The sequence below is a fragment of the Mustela lutreola genome, chromosome 16 (genome assembly GCF_030435805.1).
Source record: "Mustela lutreola isolate mMusLut2 chromosome 16, mMusLut2.pri, whole genome shotgun sequence".
Lineage (NCBI taxonomy): Eukaryota > Metazoa > Chordata > Mammalia > Carnivora > Mustelidae > Mustela > Mustela lutreola.
The window spans coordinates 16,562,134-16,575,284 of NC_081305.1; the positions used below are offsets into that span (position 1 = coordinate 16,562,134).

At 53.6% G+C, this 13,151-nt stretch overlaps 1 protein-coding gene across 2 annotated transcripts; it reads right to left on the minus strand.

Moving 5' to 3' along the window:
- Positions 1-1,802: 1,802 nt before the first annotated feature.
- On the minus strand, positions 1,803-13,151 carry VPS4A (vacuolar protein sorting 4 homolog A). 2 transcript variants are annotated; one of them, XM_059152852.1, is made up of 11 exons: positions 12,965-13,151; positions 9,101-9,212; positions 8,855-9,002; positions 7,538-7,596; positions 7,298-7,417; positions 6,676-6,832; positions 5,991-6,139; positions 5,540-5,621; positions 5,081-5,300; positions 3,369-3,509; positions 1,803-2,638 (listed from the first exon to the last, which is right to left on the minus strand). In XM_059152852.1, exons 1-11 carry the CDS (start codon positions 12,983-12,985, stop codon positions 2,537-2,539), a joined length of 1,311 nt encoding a protein of 436 aa, XP_059008835.1. In that variant the 5' UTR covers positions 12,986-13,151; the 3' UTR covers positions 1,803-2,536. The 2 variants fall into 2 exon arrangements, with proteins under 2 accessions (XP_059008835.1, XP_059008834.1); XM_059152851.1 differs by having other exon boundaries at positions 7,538-7,599.

Below are 13,151 nucleotides of genomic sequence, written 5' to 3' on the forward strand. Positions count from 1 at the left end.
AAGTCAGTGACCCTCCTTTCCTTTTTGGACAATGTTCCTAAGCTCCTGCAGGGTGGCTTCAGAATATTCTGATGCTTCCTTACCTCGCTCTGTGGTTAACGTCCTTACAGATGCCTTTGTAATGTAGATCGGTAACATCTACCTGCAGCTTTCTGATCTGGGGGCCCGAGAGTATGTGGCTGCTCAGAAAGGACCTTGGAGAAAACCTGAAACTCTGTATTGCTGACATCAGGATGTGCATTACTGTAACCAAATCCACCTAGGAGGATTTGTCCAACTAGCCACTACAGCCTAAAGCCACAAATCTGCATTTCTAATAAAACGTCACCCACCTCAGGGAGATGTATCAGCCACAATAACCACACTCACAAATCATCTTGAGCCAAGGAACATTTCAGAAGTCACCTACCTTAGAAGTCAATTACCAAAGTTGAAAGCCAAGGTAGACAGAAGGTTTGGGACAGAATTCCCAAGTAGGGAGGAGTGAATTTCAGAGTTAGCTTTTAGGGGAGGAAATGCCTCTGTACCTGTGAGTGGTGTTTAACATGGATGGTGAAGGCACACCATCAGTTTGAAGTGACTTCAGCCTCACATGTGAATAGGACAGTCATCACCCTGCATCCTGTCACTGGTGATGGAGAGGCATGACATCTGTGACAGCTGTGACCAGAGCTGTGAAGATGAACCACAGCAGCCTGTTTCTGTTAACCCGTGACTTGTCAAGGTGTCTGAGCAATAGAAAGGAAGATTTTAAAAATAAAGCAAGCAAGGACCTGCTTCAAGTAAAGGTGGCTGGAGGTAGAATAAGAAAACACAAGTAGCTAAAAAGAAATCGTACGAGCAGGGCAATGTCCTGTGCTGGCTTCTAGTCCAGTGTTCACAAACAATAACTGCTGGCTGAGGGCACATAACTAAAGTGAGAGCCCTGGGGACTCCTAAGTGACAAAGATGCCAGCCATAGTTGCTGCCAAGGGGTCCCATGGTATTGAGGCAGGGCCGATGTACCCACATTGGAGAGGAGCACTTGGGCCTGAGCCTTCAAGGAGCCCAACAAAAAGTTGTCACAATTCAGCAGCCATTCCTAACCAAATCAAAGACCACCATGGTGCAAGGCTACTGATCTAAGAGTCAGTCACAACATCAGTTCTGGACAGTTTGGGTTCTGGTAAGACCTGGAACAATGATCATGGTTTTTGGAGTCCGAGGGAGCTGGAGGAGCCCGAGGGCAGGCCTTTTGTGTACTCGGGAGCAGAGCCTCCTCTCAGCATTTCTACAGAGCCTAGCGGGGAGGCGGGGAGTTCTCCAGATCAAGAGTCACAAATTCAAACGGCCACAGGAGCTGGGCAGGCAAGCCGAAGGGGTGAGGCAGTCCGTGTGGGGATGGGTGAGCTGGAGAGAGTGTTCTGCCTCTGAACAGGGCAGCCCCCCCGCTCAGCTGTGGCTACAGGTTGCCTAATCTCCCAGAAGCCAGAAATCTGAAGTTTTACATCAACTCTTGATTTTTCAGTGTTGGCAGCAAGCCAAACCAAACATAGCTACAGGCCATGTCTGGCCCGCAGGCCTCCCAGTCCGCAGGAAGAACTGTCCAGATGCCACAGGTGCAAGGCCCCGGCGGGCGGAGTGGGAGCGGGGAGGATCCGGCCAGCCCAGACTGGAGAACAGTGGGAACTGCGGCAGTTGGCAGTCCCCTGGTCTGATGAAGAGAAGAGCACAGAGAAAAGAGCAGGGGATCTTTCTCATGGAAGCAAGTGTGGCCTTCAAGGAGCCCAGATAAGAATCAAAGATGCAATCACTCAGGTGGCTCAAGAGGGAAAGGATTTATTAGCCCGTTTCCAGGGCAGGGAGCCGGGGGCAGTGGTGGGGGTGTGGTGGTCTCACATTCAGAGGGAAGAAAAGGCAGCAGTAAAACCCACCTGACTGCCTTCACTCATTCTGATCTACACAGCTTTGTGCTCACAAAAACCATCCTCTTGTCCTGCAGGGAGGACACAGGGCCTGGGATGCTGACCTAGGAGGTTGGGAATGGCTTGGTTTGACTCGTGGCCTTCCAAGGCAGGGAGTAAAACTTGGGTTAGAAGGGACAGGCTGAGGGAGCGGCAAGCCGTCCTGAAGGTCTACAGCCCCACAGTGCGGGCTGCTCCCACCCCTTGACGCTTCCGGGAGATTTTAACTTTATTTATAAACAAGACAAAAATCCAAGCAGCATTAATTTAGGGGATCAAAGAAAGGTTTAAAAAAAAAAACAACAAAAAAATACAGAGGGGCAAGACAAAGAGTTGGTGAGCATCCAGAAGAGGAGGAGGAGAGGAAGGAGGAAGAACCAGTATTCCACCCGGTGCTGAATGTGCTTCCGCGTCTCTGCGGCCAGGGAGGCCCTTCCTTCCTGCTCCCCAGCCGGCGGCCAGACAGCAGAGGGGACGCCGCAGTGCCGTGAAGACGAGCCCTGGAGCGCTGTCTGGCCACTGACGTGGGGAGTGCCGTGGATTTATTACACCAGTCAACCTCCCACCTTCACCGTCACCAAGTGAAGAAATTTTTAACTCTCCTGTCCAAAGTCCTCTGAGAATTTCTTCACTTTCAGGAGGTCATCTGCATTCACGGTGGGCCGAGTGGTGGCCAGAGACCGGAGCATGTCCGACTGCAAAGACAAGGGCACGAACCTAAGGAGGAGCCCGGCCCAGGGTCCTCAGCCTCTCTGCGCAGACCGATGGGGTCCAGCAGGAAGAAGCCAGTGTTCCCAGTCGCTCCCAGCCCCAAAGGCAAAGCTCCCTCTGGTTGCCTGGCACCTGCATGCATGTCTCCTGTGCCAGGACCGCTCTTCCCTCCAGAGGCGGCTCGTGTCGTTCCCAAACAGGCCTACTTCTTGACTGAGAGAATTCAAACTCCCCTCATGTCTTAACTGCTGGGAGAAGCTCGTTCTGACTACACACCCGCCATACCAGCCACACTGACAAACACCTGCCCCGCACAACAGGCAAGACCATCTGGAAGACCAGGACGAGGAGAGGGGAGGACTAGTCCCATGAGGCTGCCTGTGCAGTGACACCAAAGCCAACTGCCAACAGACACTCGCTGCCTCCTCCTGGGCACGAAACAAGCCAAACCCATGGAATGATGCAGTCATGCCAGGGGGACTTTATTCTTGCTGAATAAAATAAAATGCTCATGCTATGTCCTCCATCCTGGGTCCCCACTGAGTCTAACAGCCGGACCCCCAGCTACCCAGAGCCCCTCTCTGTTTCAGAGGAGCCACAACAGCTCAGGACAACCCACTACTCCAGAGAAGGGGAGAAGCCTATTTTTATTTTCAGGCCCAAGACCCCAGTTTTCTGGGCTCTGTGTAGTCCCTCTCCCAGCTGGCCACTTACCATGCAAACCACAGGCTCTAAGAGTTTGTCACCAGGGACATCCATCCAAGTCATCTCCATGGCCCCTGGGTCCCCTGGTGAGCAAGGGGTCAGGAGGTCATCGATCATAATGCTAGGATTGGTGCGGGAAGGGCCACAGACCTGAAATCAAATAGGAGTCAGGCTGCAGGGGCTCCAGCTCGACGGCTGGGGAAGCGATGGGATGCCTCAGCTTTCTGAGTCCTGAAGAGAAGGCAGTGGGAGAGGATGAATGCGTGCCTGGCTTCCTCGGTCATTCATCGGTCTGAGAAGAGAATGACTCCTTCAGAAGTCTCAGGCTGGCAGGTGCAAGTAGCTCACGGTAGGATTCTGGAGGTTTGTGGTCAGTGTGTTATTCCAGGCACTGTTCTCCAGAACCGCGATCTGTGGCCTGAAGTGGCTCAGTATCTTCCTTTCCCTCAGTGACTCCATCAAATCTCACCACAAATGTAGTGACATCAAAACTGTTCTCCTAACCACAGTCTGCTTTATTGGCAACATCCCCCCAAATATCCCCAAGGCTAATTCCACCTCCTTCAACTCTTGACTCAGATCTTATCTAGGATGGCCTATCCTTTAAGAATACAACCTACTGGGGGCGCCTGGGTGGCTCAGTGGGTTAAGCCGCTGCCTTCGGCTCGGGTCATGATCTCAGGGTCCTGGGATCGAGTCCCGCATCGGGCTCTCTGCTCAGCAGGGAGCCTGCTTCCCTTCCTCTCTCTCTGCCTGCCTCTCTGCCTACTTGTGATCTCGCTCTATCAAATAAATAAATAAAATCTTTAAAAAAAAAAAAAAAGAAAGAAAGAAAGAATACAATCTACTGTGGGGTGTCTGGGTGGCTCAGTCAGTTAAGCACCTGACTCAATTTCGGCTCAGGTCATGATCTCAGGGTTGTGAGATGGAGCAGGGAGTCGCTTGGGATTCTCTCTCCCTCTGCACCTCCCAACTCCTCACTCTCTCAACTAAATTTTTTATTATTATTAAAAGAATACAACCTGCCCACTCAACTCCGAACATCAGAAACACCAGAATCCATCTCCTGCTCTGTCTTCCCCCTCATTACTCTCTAAGAAATGAGTATCTCCTCAACTCCTATAGAACAGGGATTTTTGTCTGCTGTGGTCCCAAGTGTCTCCCCACGTCCTAGAACAGCACCAGGTACACAGCAGGACCCTTGGCAGACACTCAACAGAGACACGCTGTGTGAAAGGAGCTCCTCCTTAGAGCGAGTGATTCTGCACCTGCTGATTCTTCAGACACTGAGTGGGGGCCCCACACACGACAGCACAGCGCTGACTGTGGAGGTGGCAGAGGTGACTGCATGGGGCCATGACCTCTGGCTTCCCACAATCTCAGACGCTCACATTCACGCAGAAAGAACGACAGGGAAAGAGAGAGCAGGTGCAACCCCAGTCTGTGGAGCCAGAGGGCTCACATACTTGTCCTTGGTTCTCCATGAGACCACAGAAATGTCCCCTGAGCAGCCAAGGACCTGGCAGAGAAAGCTGGCATCCCCATTCCTGTGACACTTTCTGAACAACTCCTTGCTGGCCACTCACCTATTTTTTTAAAGCAGGCTCCACACCAGGAGTGGAGCCCATCGTGGGCTCACAGCCCTGATCAGATCAAGACCTGAGCTGAGTTAAGAGCTGGATGCTTCACCAGCTGAGACACCCAGGCGCTCCTCCACTCACCTTTTTGAAGTGTGTCGCTGACTGAACTTTTCTGACCGGCTGCATGAGGGAGTCCCGCACAATGATGCTGATGTCGGCACCCGAGTAGCCTTCCGTCTTCCGGGCCAGCTCGTGGATGTTGGCCTCTGTGAGGTTGTGGGGAGTGCTCCCCAGGTGCAACCGGAACATCTGGGCTCGGGCAGCCTCCTCAGGCAGCGGGATGTAAATCCTCTTTTCAAACCTACAGAGCCAAGCACACAGCAGGACTTGAGAAGAGAGGGCGTGACAGTCTTCGCTGAGAGAGGTGCTGGGGCCCTCCGGAAGGTGGCTTCACTGAGGACTCTGCTCACCACACAGACGCGAAGCGGCCTCCAGGGAAGCGGAGGCCGTCTGCACCCACAGCCGCAGCGGCAGGAGACCACGGGCTGACTGCAGCGGGAGAAAGACCTCAGCCCCCGGCACCTACCAGGGGGAACTCACCTCCTTCTAATGGCTGAATCCAACACCCAGGGGATGTTGGTGGCACCAAGCACCAGAGTCCCGTCGTTGTTATTCCCCACCCCTGTGGAGAACGGGAAACACAGACACCGACTCAGAACATCTGCAAGGACAGGAGCATCTGGGGGAAGCACCTCAGGGGCCTCTGTGTTCCGATCTGGGGCCAGCCCCGTGCCCCCCACCTGCAGGGCCCAACCAGCTCCGCTGGGCCACGAGCCTTCTCTGAAGCCCTGCTGGCCTCGAGAAGGGCAGAAGGCTGGTGGCCAAAGGCCAGGGTGACCTCTCTGCAGGCCTGTGGAGTCGGAGCCCAGAAGGGCTGCTCTGACATTTCCCCTTTGTCTTAAGGATCATCAGACCCAGCCGCAGCTGAGGAAGTTACGACGCGCTGGGCTGGCTGGAGGCCCCGGGGAGGGCACCCAGTGCTGGCACACACCCTGCATCTGGACCAAGAACTCCGTTTTGATCCTTCGGGCGGCTTCGCTCTCGTTTTCATTGCGGGACCCGCAGAGGGAATCCACCTCATCGATGAAGATGATGGAGGGCTTGTGCTGCCTGGCCAGCTCGAACAGGTTCTTGACTAGCCTGTGAGGGTGACAAGTGGGGCTGGGATCAGGACGCCCACACCCATCCCAGCCAAGGGCCCAGCCACTGCTTCTCTTTGCCTTTCCCACAGGCAGGTCAGGACGCCCGTCTTGGTAGGATTTCAGCCCCCGGTCATCACAGATCCACGGGCAGCACGGTGCCGTGAGGAACCGCCAGCCCTGGTGACAGCCCCAGTCATTAGCTCTGGATTTAGGACAAGTCATTTCCCCTCCGCTCAGCCTTGGTGTCCTCCTCTGCAAAACGGGAGTCGGTGTGGAAAATAACTGAACCATATGAAGCCCCCAACAGAGGACACCCACCTGACACCCAAAGACTGGGAGCGCCTTTGCCTTCCCTTCATGAGGACTCCTCTCCCCAGCGCGCCCGTTCAGTCTCGGCAAGCTCTGTCAGGACAGTGTCCCACCCAACAAGCTAGCAGGATTCCCCTCCACTGGCTCCTTCTCCATGACCCCCAACAGCAGTTCCTCTGGGCGGTGGCTCAAGGGCAGGGAAGCAGGGTCTGGCAGCGGACTTACTTCTCACTCTCCCCCAACCACTTAGACATCAAGTCTGAAGAGGACACAGAGAAGAAGGTGGAGTTGTTGGCCTCTGTGGCCACCGCTTTGGCCAGGTAGGATTTCCCTGTGCCAGGGGGTCCAAAGAGCAGTATCCCTCGCCAAGGTGTACGCTTGCCTACAACAAAGAATAACCTGAGGTGAGCTTCCTCCTGACTGGGGAAGGGGAACAGAAAAACTTGACAAGATGACCGATTCTAGAAGCAAAGGAAGAAAGGGAACTGAATTACCTGCTGAGAGCCTGCTCCTAGCCCTGGCTCATGACCCCCCAGAACTGTGGAAGTGACTCTGGCTACCACTGGTTCCTGACTCTACTCACCCATTGGGAGTCAAGTTGAAGTTCTAGTTGCAAAGGGGTTCCTGACACCAGAGAGGAGCCAAGGAGCAGATGGCTGTGATGGGTAGACCCTGGGGCCTCTCTCCACCGAGAGCCCTGAGAGGGAAGGTTGGGCCCTCACACCCTGAGGGCCAAGAGAGCTGAGTGGCCCCCTGCTCCTGGACACCTTCTGAGTGTGAGCCCTGGGCTGGGTTCCTCAGAAGCCTGCTGTTTTTCCATTTTGGCCTAAAGTAGCTCAACTCTTACCTGTGAACAAGTGTGGGAATTTAATTGGCAAAATGACAGCTTCTTTGAGGGCCTCCTTGGCCCCCTCCAAGCCAGCCACATCATTCCACCGAATGTTGGGCTTCTCCATCACAACAGCACCTGCAAGAGGCAAGTAGAGCCTTCAACCTGGAGCCTGACTGAGGAGTGTGAGCCGACCCTCCAGGAGGCCCTCGCCACACACCCCCCACCCCCACCGCCATTGGGGGGCGGGTCTCTTACCCATCAGTTGTTCTTGCAATTTCTTTTTCTCTGGATTATCCCCTTCACTGTCACTATCACTGCTGGGGAAGGAGACAGAAGATGACAGGCTAAAGCAAGAGGCAATTGGCAAGAAGGCTCTGAGAGCAAGGTCAGGCTCTGGCTGCTGGCCCAGTAGAGAGCCGCTTGCCCTGCTCAGCAGTGGTGAGGGACCTCAGGGAGCCTCAGACCACCTGTAATTGACACTCCCAGGAAAACACTCCCATGACCCAACCTTGTTTCTTCATTAATGGAGTAAGAACAGAGACGTGTGTTCTCTCAGAAGGCTGGTGAGGGTTATACGCTTTGGCTGGAATTCAGGAGCAGCTGGGCGGGCAACCAGAGCTGTCACTGGCCTTTCACACAGATTCACAACCAGACAGCAAGTGGCTGTGACTCAGAGAGGAGGTAAGGTTTAAAGCGGGGTATCTGGGAAAGGAACAAGGTCACAGGTCTCACTCCAGGGCCAATCCCTAATGGGTCCTAAGTGATCAGCCATCCTCAGAACTCTTCCAGCCCCCCCCAAAGATGCTTCACCTCCTGCCCCCTCCTCTTCCCTTCCCAGAGTATGTCTGGCTCTCTGGGGAACCTGTCCATCTGGGGACAGAGCCCATCGGCTCTGGCGGGGAGCGGCAGACACACCACCCACCTCTCTCCTGCTGCGTGACCCTCCTGCGTGACCCACCCCCTCACTTTCAGGACACCACTGGCTTTTATGCTCAGCTAACTGGAATCTCTGTGGTGGGCAAACCACACATGAGGTGAGGGGCTGCCGAGCAAACACTGGCTTTGGGGTAGGACACAGAGGCCCTGTGTGGGGTCCAAACTCCAGCTGGTGCCAGCTCTGTGATCTGGGCCATCTCATCTGTCAGATGCAAACAGTAACTCTGACTGTCACAGCAGCTGGCACTTCTTCCATCCTTCCTGCCCACCACACTTTACTTTCAGGCCTTGACCCCCATCATCTCATTCCCCCTTTAGAGCAACACTGGGCGGGAAGGAACGTTATCTCTCTTCTACAGATGAGAAGCCTGGAAGCACAGGGGGTCATGGCATGCGTCCAGGATCACCCAGCTAGGAAGAGGTAGCGGTGGGATGTACCCTGAGAGTCTTAGTATGGAATCCAAGGCTTGTAACTTCCCTGCTGGCTCGTATTTCACCCACAGCTTTTCTGTGCGGATCCAACCAGACACCGTTCATGGAAATATTCAGCACCAGGAATGGCAGCAACAGAGAAAAAGGACACATGCTCCTGGGGTCTCTGGTCCCGGCAGGGGTCCGCCACTCCTCTGTACTCACCCCTTACTCTCACTCTGATTTTCTTTGACTGGCTTCTTGCCATGCTTCTCTTTGTTCCGTAAATAATCCTTCAGCTTCTCCGCCCGATCTAGGTACTGCATGCACTTGGCTCGAATGCTCTCCTTGGCCTTGTCGCTGTGTGCCTCATCTGCAAAAGGGGAAGTGGAGAGGGTGTGCCCACCTGCACCTGCTCCCGCAGTAGCTCTTCAGGCGCTCGGCCGGCGGGCTGGGCCCTGCGTGACTCACATTTGATAGCATGTAGGAAATACTCCACGGCATGCTGGTAGAGCCGGAGGGCCTCCTCGTAATTCTTGGCTTTATCCTCTTCCGTGGCTTTCGTCACCAGATCAATGGCTTTCTGGAAAGGTGAAGCAAATACCTCAGATACCTCAGTGCTTCCCAAGAGACCCAAAAAGCCCTTGCAGTCCCAGGGCAGCAGGAATCCTACAGATGTGTTAGATGCACACAATTATGCCGGCCTATTTTTCCAACATCAGCTAGAAAGATGTTGAAAGGGAGCTTTAAAAGACAGCCATCCCTCTTCACAATACACTCATACAGCTGAAAGCGATCTCCTTCTCAATTTCACTCTGGATTTCAGTAAGTGGAAACCTGACCAAGTATCTCAGGTTAGGGCTCAAGGGGAGAATCCACTTTCTATTCCTTGCATCAAGGGAAAGAAAAGTGGCCCTGGACCCAGCGCCTGGAGAAAACGCCAGAACCAACTGCTTGGTGTGCTGCTCAGCGAGAAGGCCAGGAACCACACTTGCCCTCGAAGGCCAGAGACGAGCCAGCCCTGAGTTCTACCAGATCCTCCTATTGGCCCAACCTGCTTCTCTGTGGTGAAAAGAGATGGGTTTTCCTAAATTTGCTCCTTAGGGAGGGGATGCTTAGACACATGGATCAGCATACCAGTAGTTTTAGTAAGAAAAGTGCTTGCTGGCACACAGTTAAGTGTCTGACTCTTGGTTTTGGCTCAGGTCATGAGCCAAAAGCTGGACACAAGGGGCGTCCAGCTTTGTGCTCAGTGGGCAGTCTCCTTGAAGATTCTCTCCCTCTTCCCCTCCCCCGTTGGCATATGCACATACTACAATAAATAAATCTTTTAAAAAAGAAAAGGGCTTGCTTACTCCAAAGACATATATGTATTGCCAACTGAGGGGAACGGTCCTCTGGAATTTTCTAAGAACTCTGTGAGGGTATTTTTGTGAATCTCACAATTCCTGGAGGCCTGTGCTCTAAACTCAACTCAAAGCACGCTGTATTTTCAAGCAGCTGCCCTACACCTACATATCCAGTTTTAGAAACCGTGGCTTCACCAGCCCAGGAAGCATTACCAGAATTACCCTCCTCAAGCTGATCGGCACTGGACATGAGGACGGCAGATCCCACCATGTCCACACAGTTCCGGCCACAGCAAACAATAAACCTCCTGACCAGCTCTTGGCCGGGCTCAGGCATTTGTGCAGCCCTTCCTCCTCTGAAAGTCGGAAGTCTCAGTAAGACACGGCTAGCTCTACAGAATTGATGGACGGGAGTCAGTTTGGCCAAGATGATGATAAATGAACTCACCAGGTGGAGGAGATGAGGAAAGGTCAAAGTGTTGGCTACTATTTCCAAGCTCAGCTACCTCCATTACCTACAAAGAGGGAATGGCCAGGAGCCCAGAACCGTCTCGGATGATTAGCTTAAACACAAGCTTCGCAGGTCTACTCTCCCCCCACCACCTGCTCTTCTGATGAGACAATGGAATGAGTTCCCCTGTCCCTGATGGCTTCTCTTCTCCAGAATAAACATGCCCAGTTCCATGGACTTTTTCACTCTATATGCCTCCTTGCTTGGGTCTGTCCTTTAGAAAGGCAGGGCTCAGCACAATACTTGAGGGATGCTCTGCTCCCCAACCTTCGAAATACTTTACTGATTAATGCACCTAAGAGCACATTAAGTCTTTCTGGCAAGTGCATACAACACTTCACAGGCAAGAGGCCTCAGCTGCAGTTTGAAGAATAGTTTTGCATAACACAAGGGTGAGGTGATAAATAAAACTGCCAGCCTGGTGCATCTCTAGTAACACATATGGCACGGATGAGGGTGAAGGGCAAGGCTAAGGAAGATGTGCTAACAGAAGAGCTGGCAAACTGTAAAGGACCAGATGGTCAATAGGTTAGACTTGCCTGGCCATACAACCTCTGGAGAAACTACACAACTCAGCCTTTGTAGACCGAAAGCAGCCATGGAAAATACGTACATGAAAGAGCAGGAATGTGTTCCAATAAAACTTTATTTATAGACACTGAAATTTGAATTTCATGATTTTCACGTGTCATGAGGTATCTTTTCCCAGCCTTTTAAAAACAAAAAACCTACGACATTATGTTAAGTGAGAGAAGCCAGTCACAAAGGACCACATATTATGATTCCAGTTACATAAAATATCCAGAATAGGGGCGCCTGGCTGGCGCAGTTGGTCGAGCATCGGACTCCTGGTTTCTGCTCGTTTGATCTCGGGGTCATGGGATGGAGCCCCGAGTCAGCTCCATGCTTAGCGAGGAATCTGCTTGAGTTTCTCTCTCCCTCAGCCCCTCCCCCTCCCTAAACTAAATAAATAAATCTTTTAACAAATGAACAAAGAAAGAAAAGTGGTCAGAAGAGGCAAATCCATAGGGACAGAAATTATCTGAGTGTTTGCCTGGGCTGGGAGAGATACAAGGTTCGTGGGGTTGATGGTAAAGGGTGTGGAGTTTCTCTCTGGGGTGATGAAAAGGTTCTGAAAGTGTGATGATGGTTGCGCAACTCTGAATAGACTAAAAGCCAATGAATCGGATACTTGAAATGTGCCAAATTGTGTGGTGAGTTATAGCTTAACAAAGCTTTTATTTTTAAGATTTATTTATTTATTTTAGAGAGAGAGTGTGTGTGAGCAGGGGGAAAGGCAGAGAGAGACAGAGAATCTTCAAGTAGACTTCCTGCTGTGCATGGAGCAGACGCAGGGCTCCATCCCACGACCCTTAGATCGTGACCAGAGCGAAAATTAAGAGTCAGAGGCTTAACCAACTAAGCCATGCAGGCGCTCCTTAATAAAACTTGAACAGAAATGTAAAAACATTCTTGGCTCACAAAAACTGGACAGGTGGGATCTGCAGCCAAAGTTTACAAACCCCTGTGATAACATATCAGAGCTTCTGCTGGTGGATGGTGGGGTCTGGCTTTGGACTCTAGTCAATTCCTGGCCAAGCAGCCCAGTTTATTCCATGCCTCTGTTCCCACTTTTTCCTCCACCTTTAGGTGTCTGAATGCTACCCATCCTTTCTGGATCCAGGCATATGCCCCTTCTTCCACGAAGTCCTGCCTAACTCCTTGACAGGGTTTATCTTGAGCACTATGTAGCAGACATTGTGTTTAGAAACTTTACCTGTATTACTCAATCCAGAGCCACTGTCACAACAACCCTACAGGGTATCACCCCATTTCACTGACAGGAAACCCGAAATTCCAAGATCAAGTAACTGGCCCAAGGTCACATGCGACTGAGTGGCAGAGCCAAGACTGAAGCCCAGGTCTGAGGCCTGGGCAGGTTTCTGTTTGCCGGCCCAGCAGGACCGGCAGCACCTGGAGAATGGGTCAGTCACGCATCCAGGTGGCGCCGCCCCAGCACCACCAGGCAAGACCTGGGGAATGAATGAAGGGTCGCGGGCCGACAGGAGGAAATCCAAGCCTGGGGAAGGAGCGGGGACTCGTCCTAAGGGAAGCAGGAGGAGGGAGAGCAAGCAGCCCGACTGCGGGGCCGAGCTTCCCCGGCGGCGCCTGTGCGGTCCGCAGGAGCCTGATTCCCGCCGCGGTACTCGGACGCCGCTGGCTGCACCGAGCGGCCTCGGGGCTCGGCCTGGCCGGACAGTGGGTGGGGGTGGCAGGGGCACGGGAGTTCTGGACGGGAGACGGCCCGTAGCTCCGGGCGCATGAAAACAGAAACGGGTGGAGGCGGCGACAGGGCGGCGGGGAGAGGGCCACTGGGCCGGGGTTCCGAGCAGGCCGCCCGCCCGACTGCTGGCTCGCAGGCCCCGCCGCGCCTCCTCCGGCCTCCGGAAGCCGAGCCCCGCCGCACCGAGATACCTGGAGGGTTGACGTTGTCATTTCATCTCCTGGGTCCGCCCCACACCCCGCGGCGCTGCTTGCGGCCTCAGTCCGGCCCCCGGGAGCCGAGCTGCTGCGTCGGGCGCGGGGAGCCCGGCGACTTGGCGCTGGGCGCGGGCAGGGTAGCCGCTCCCAGCCGGAGCGGAGTCGGAGGGCGAGCGAGGAG

Coding starts and splice junctions, on each gene's coding strand:
- VPS4A (XM_059152851.1), bottom strand. CDS start 12,985: ATGACAACGTCAACCCTCCAG. Junction 3,510..5,080: donor CAGCGACACACTTCAAAAAG/GTGAGTGGAGGA, acceptor ATTTGATTTCAG/GTCTGTGGCCCTTCCCGCAC. Junction 2,639..3,368: donor TAGAGCCTGTGGTTTGCATG/GTAAGTGGCCAG, acceptor TTGTCTTTGCAG/TCGGACATGCTCCGGTCTCT.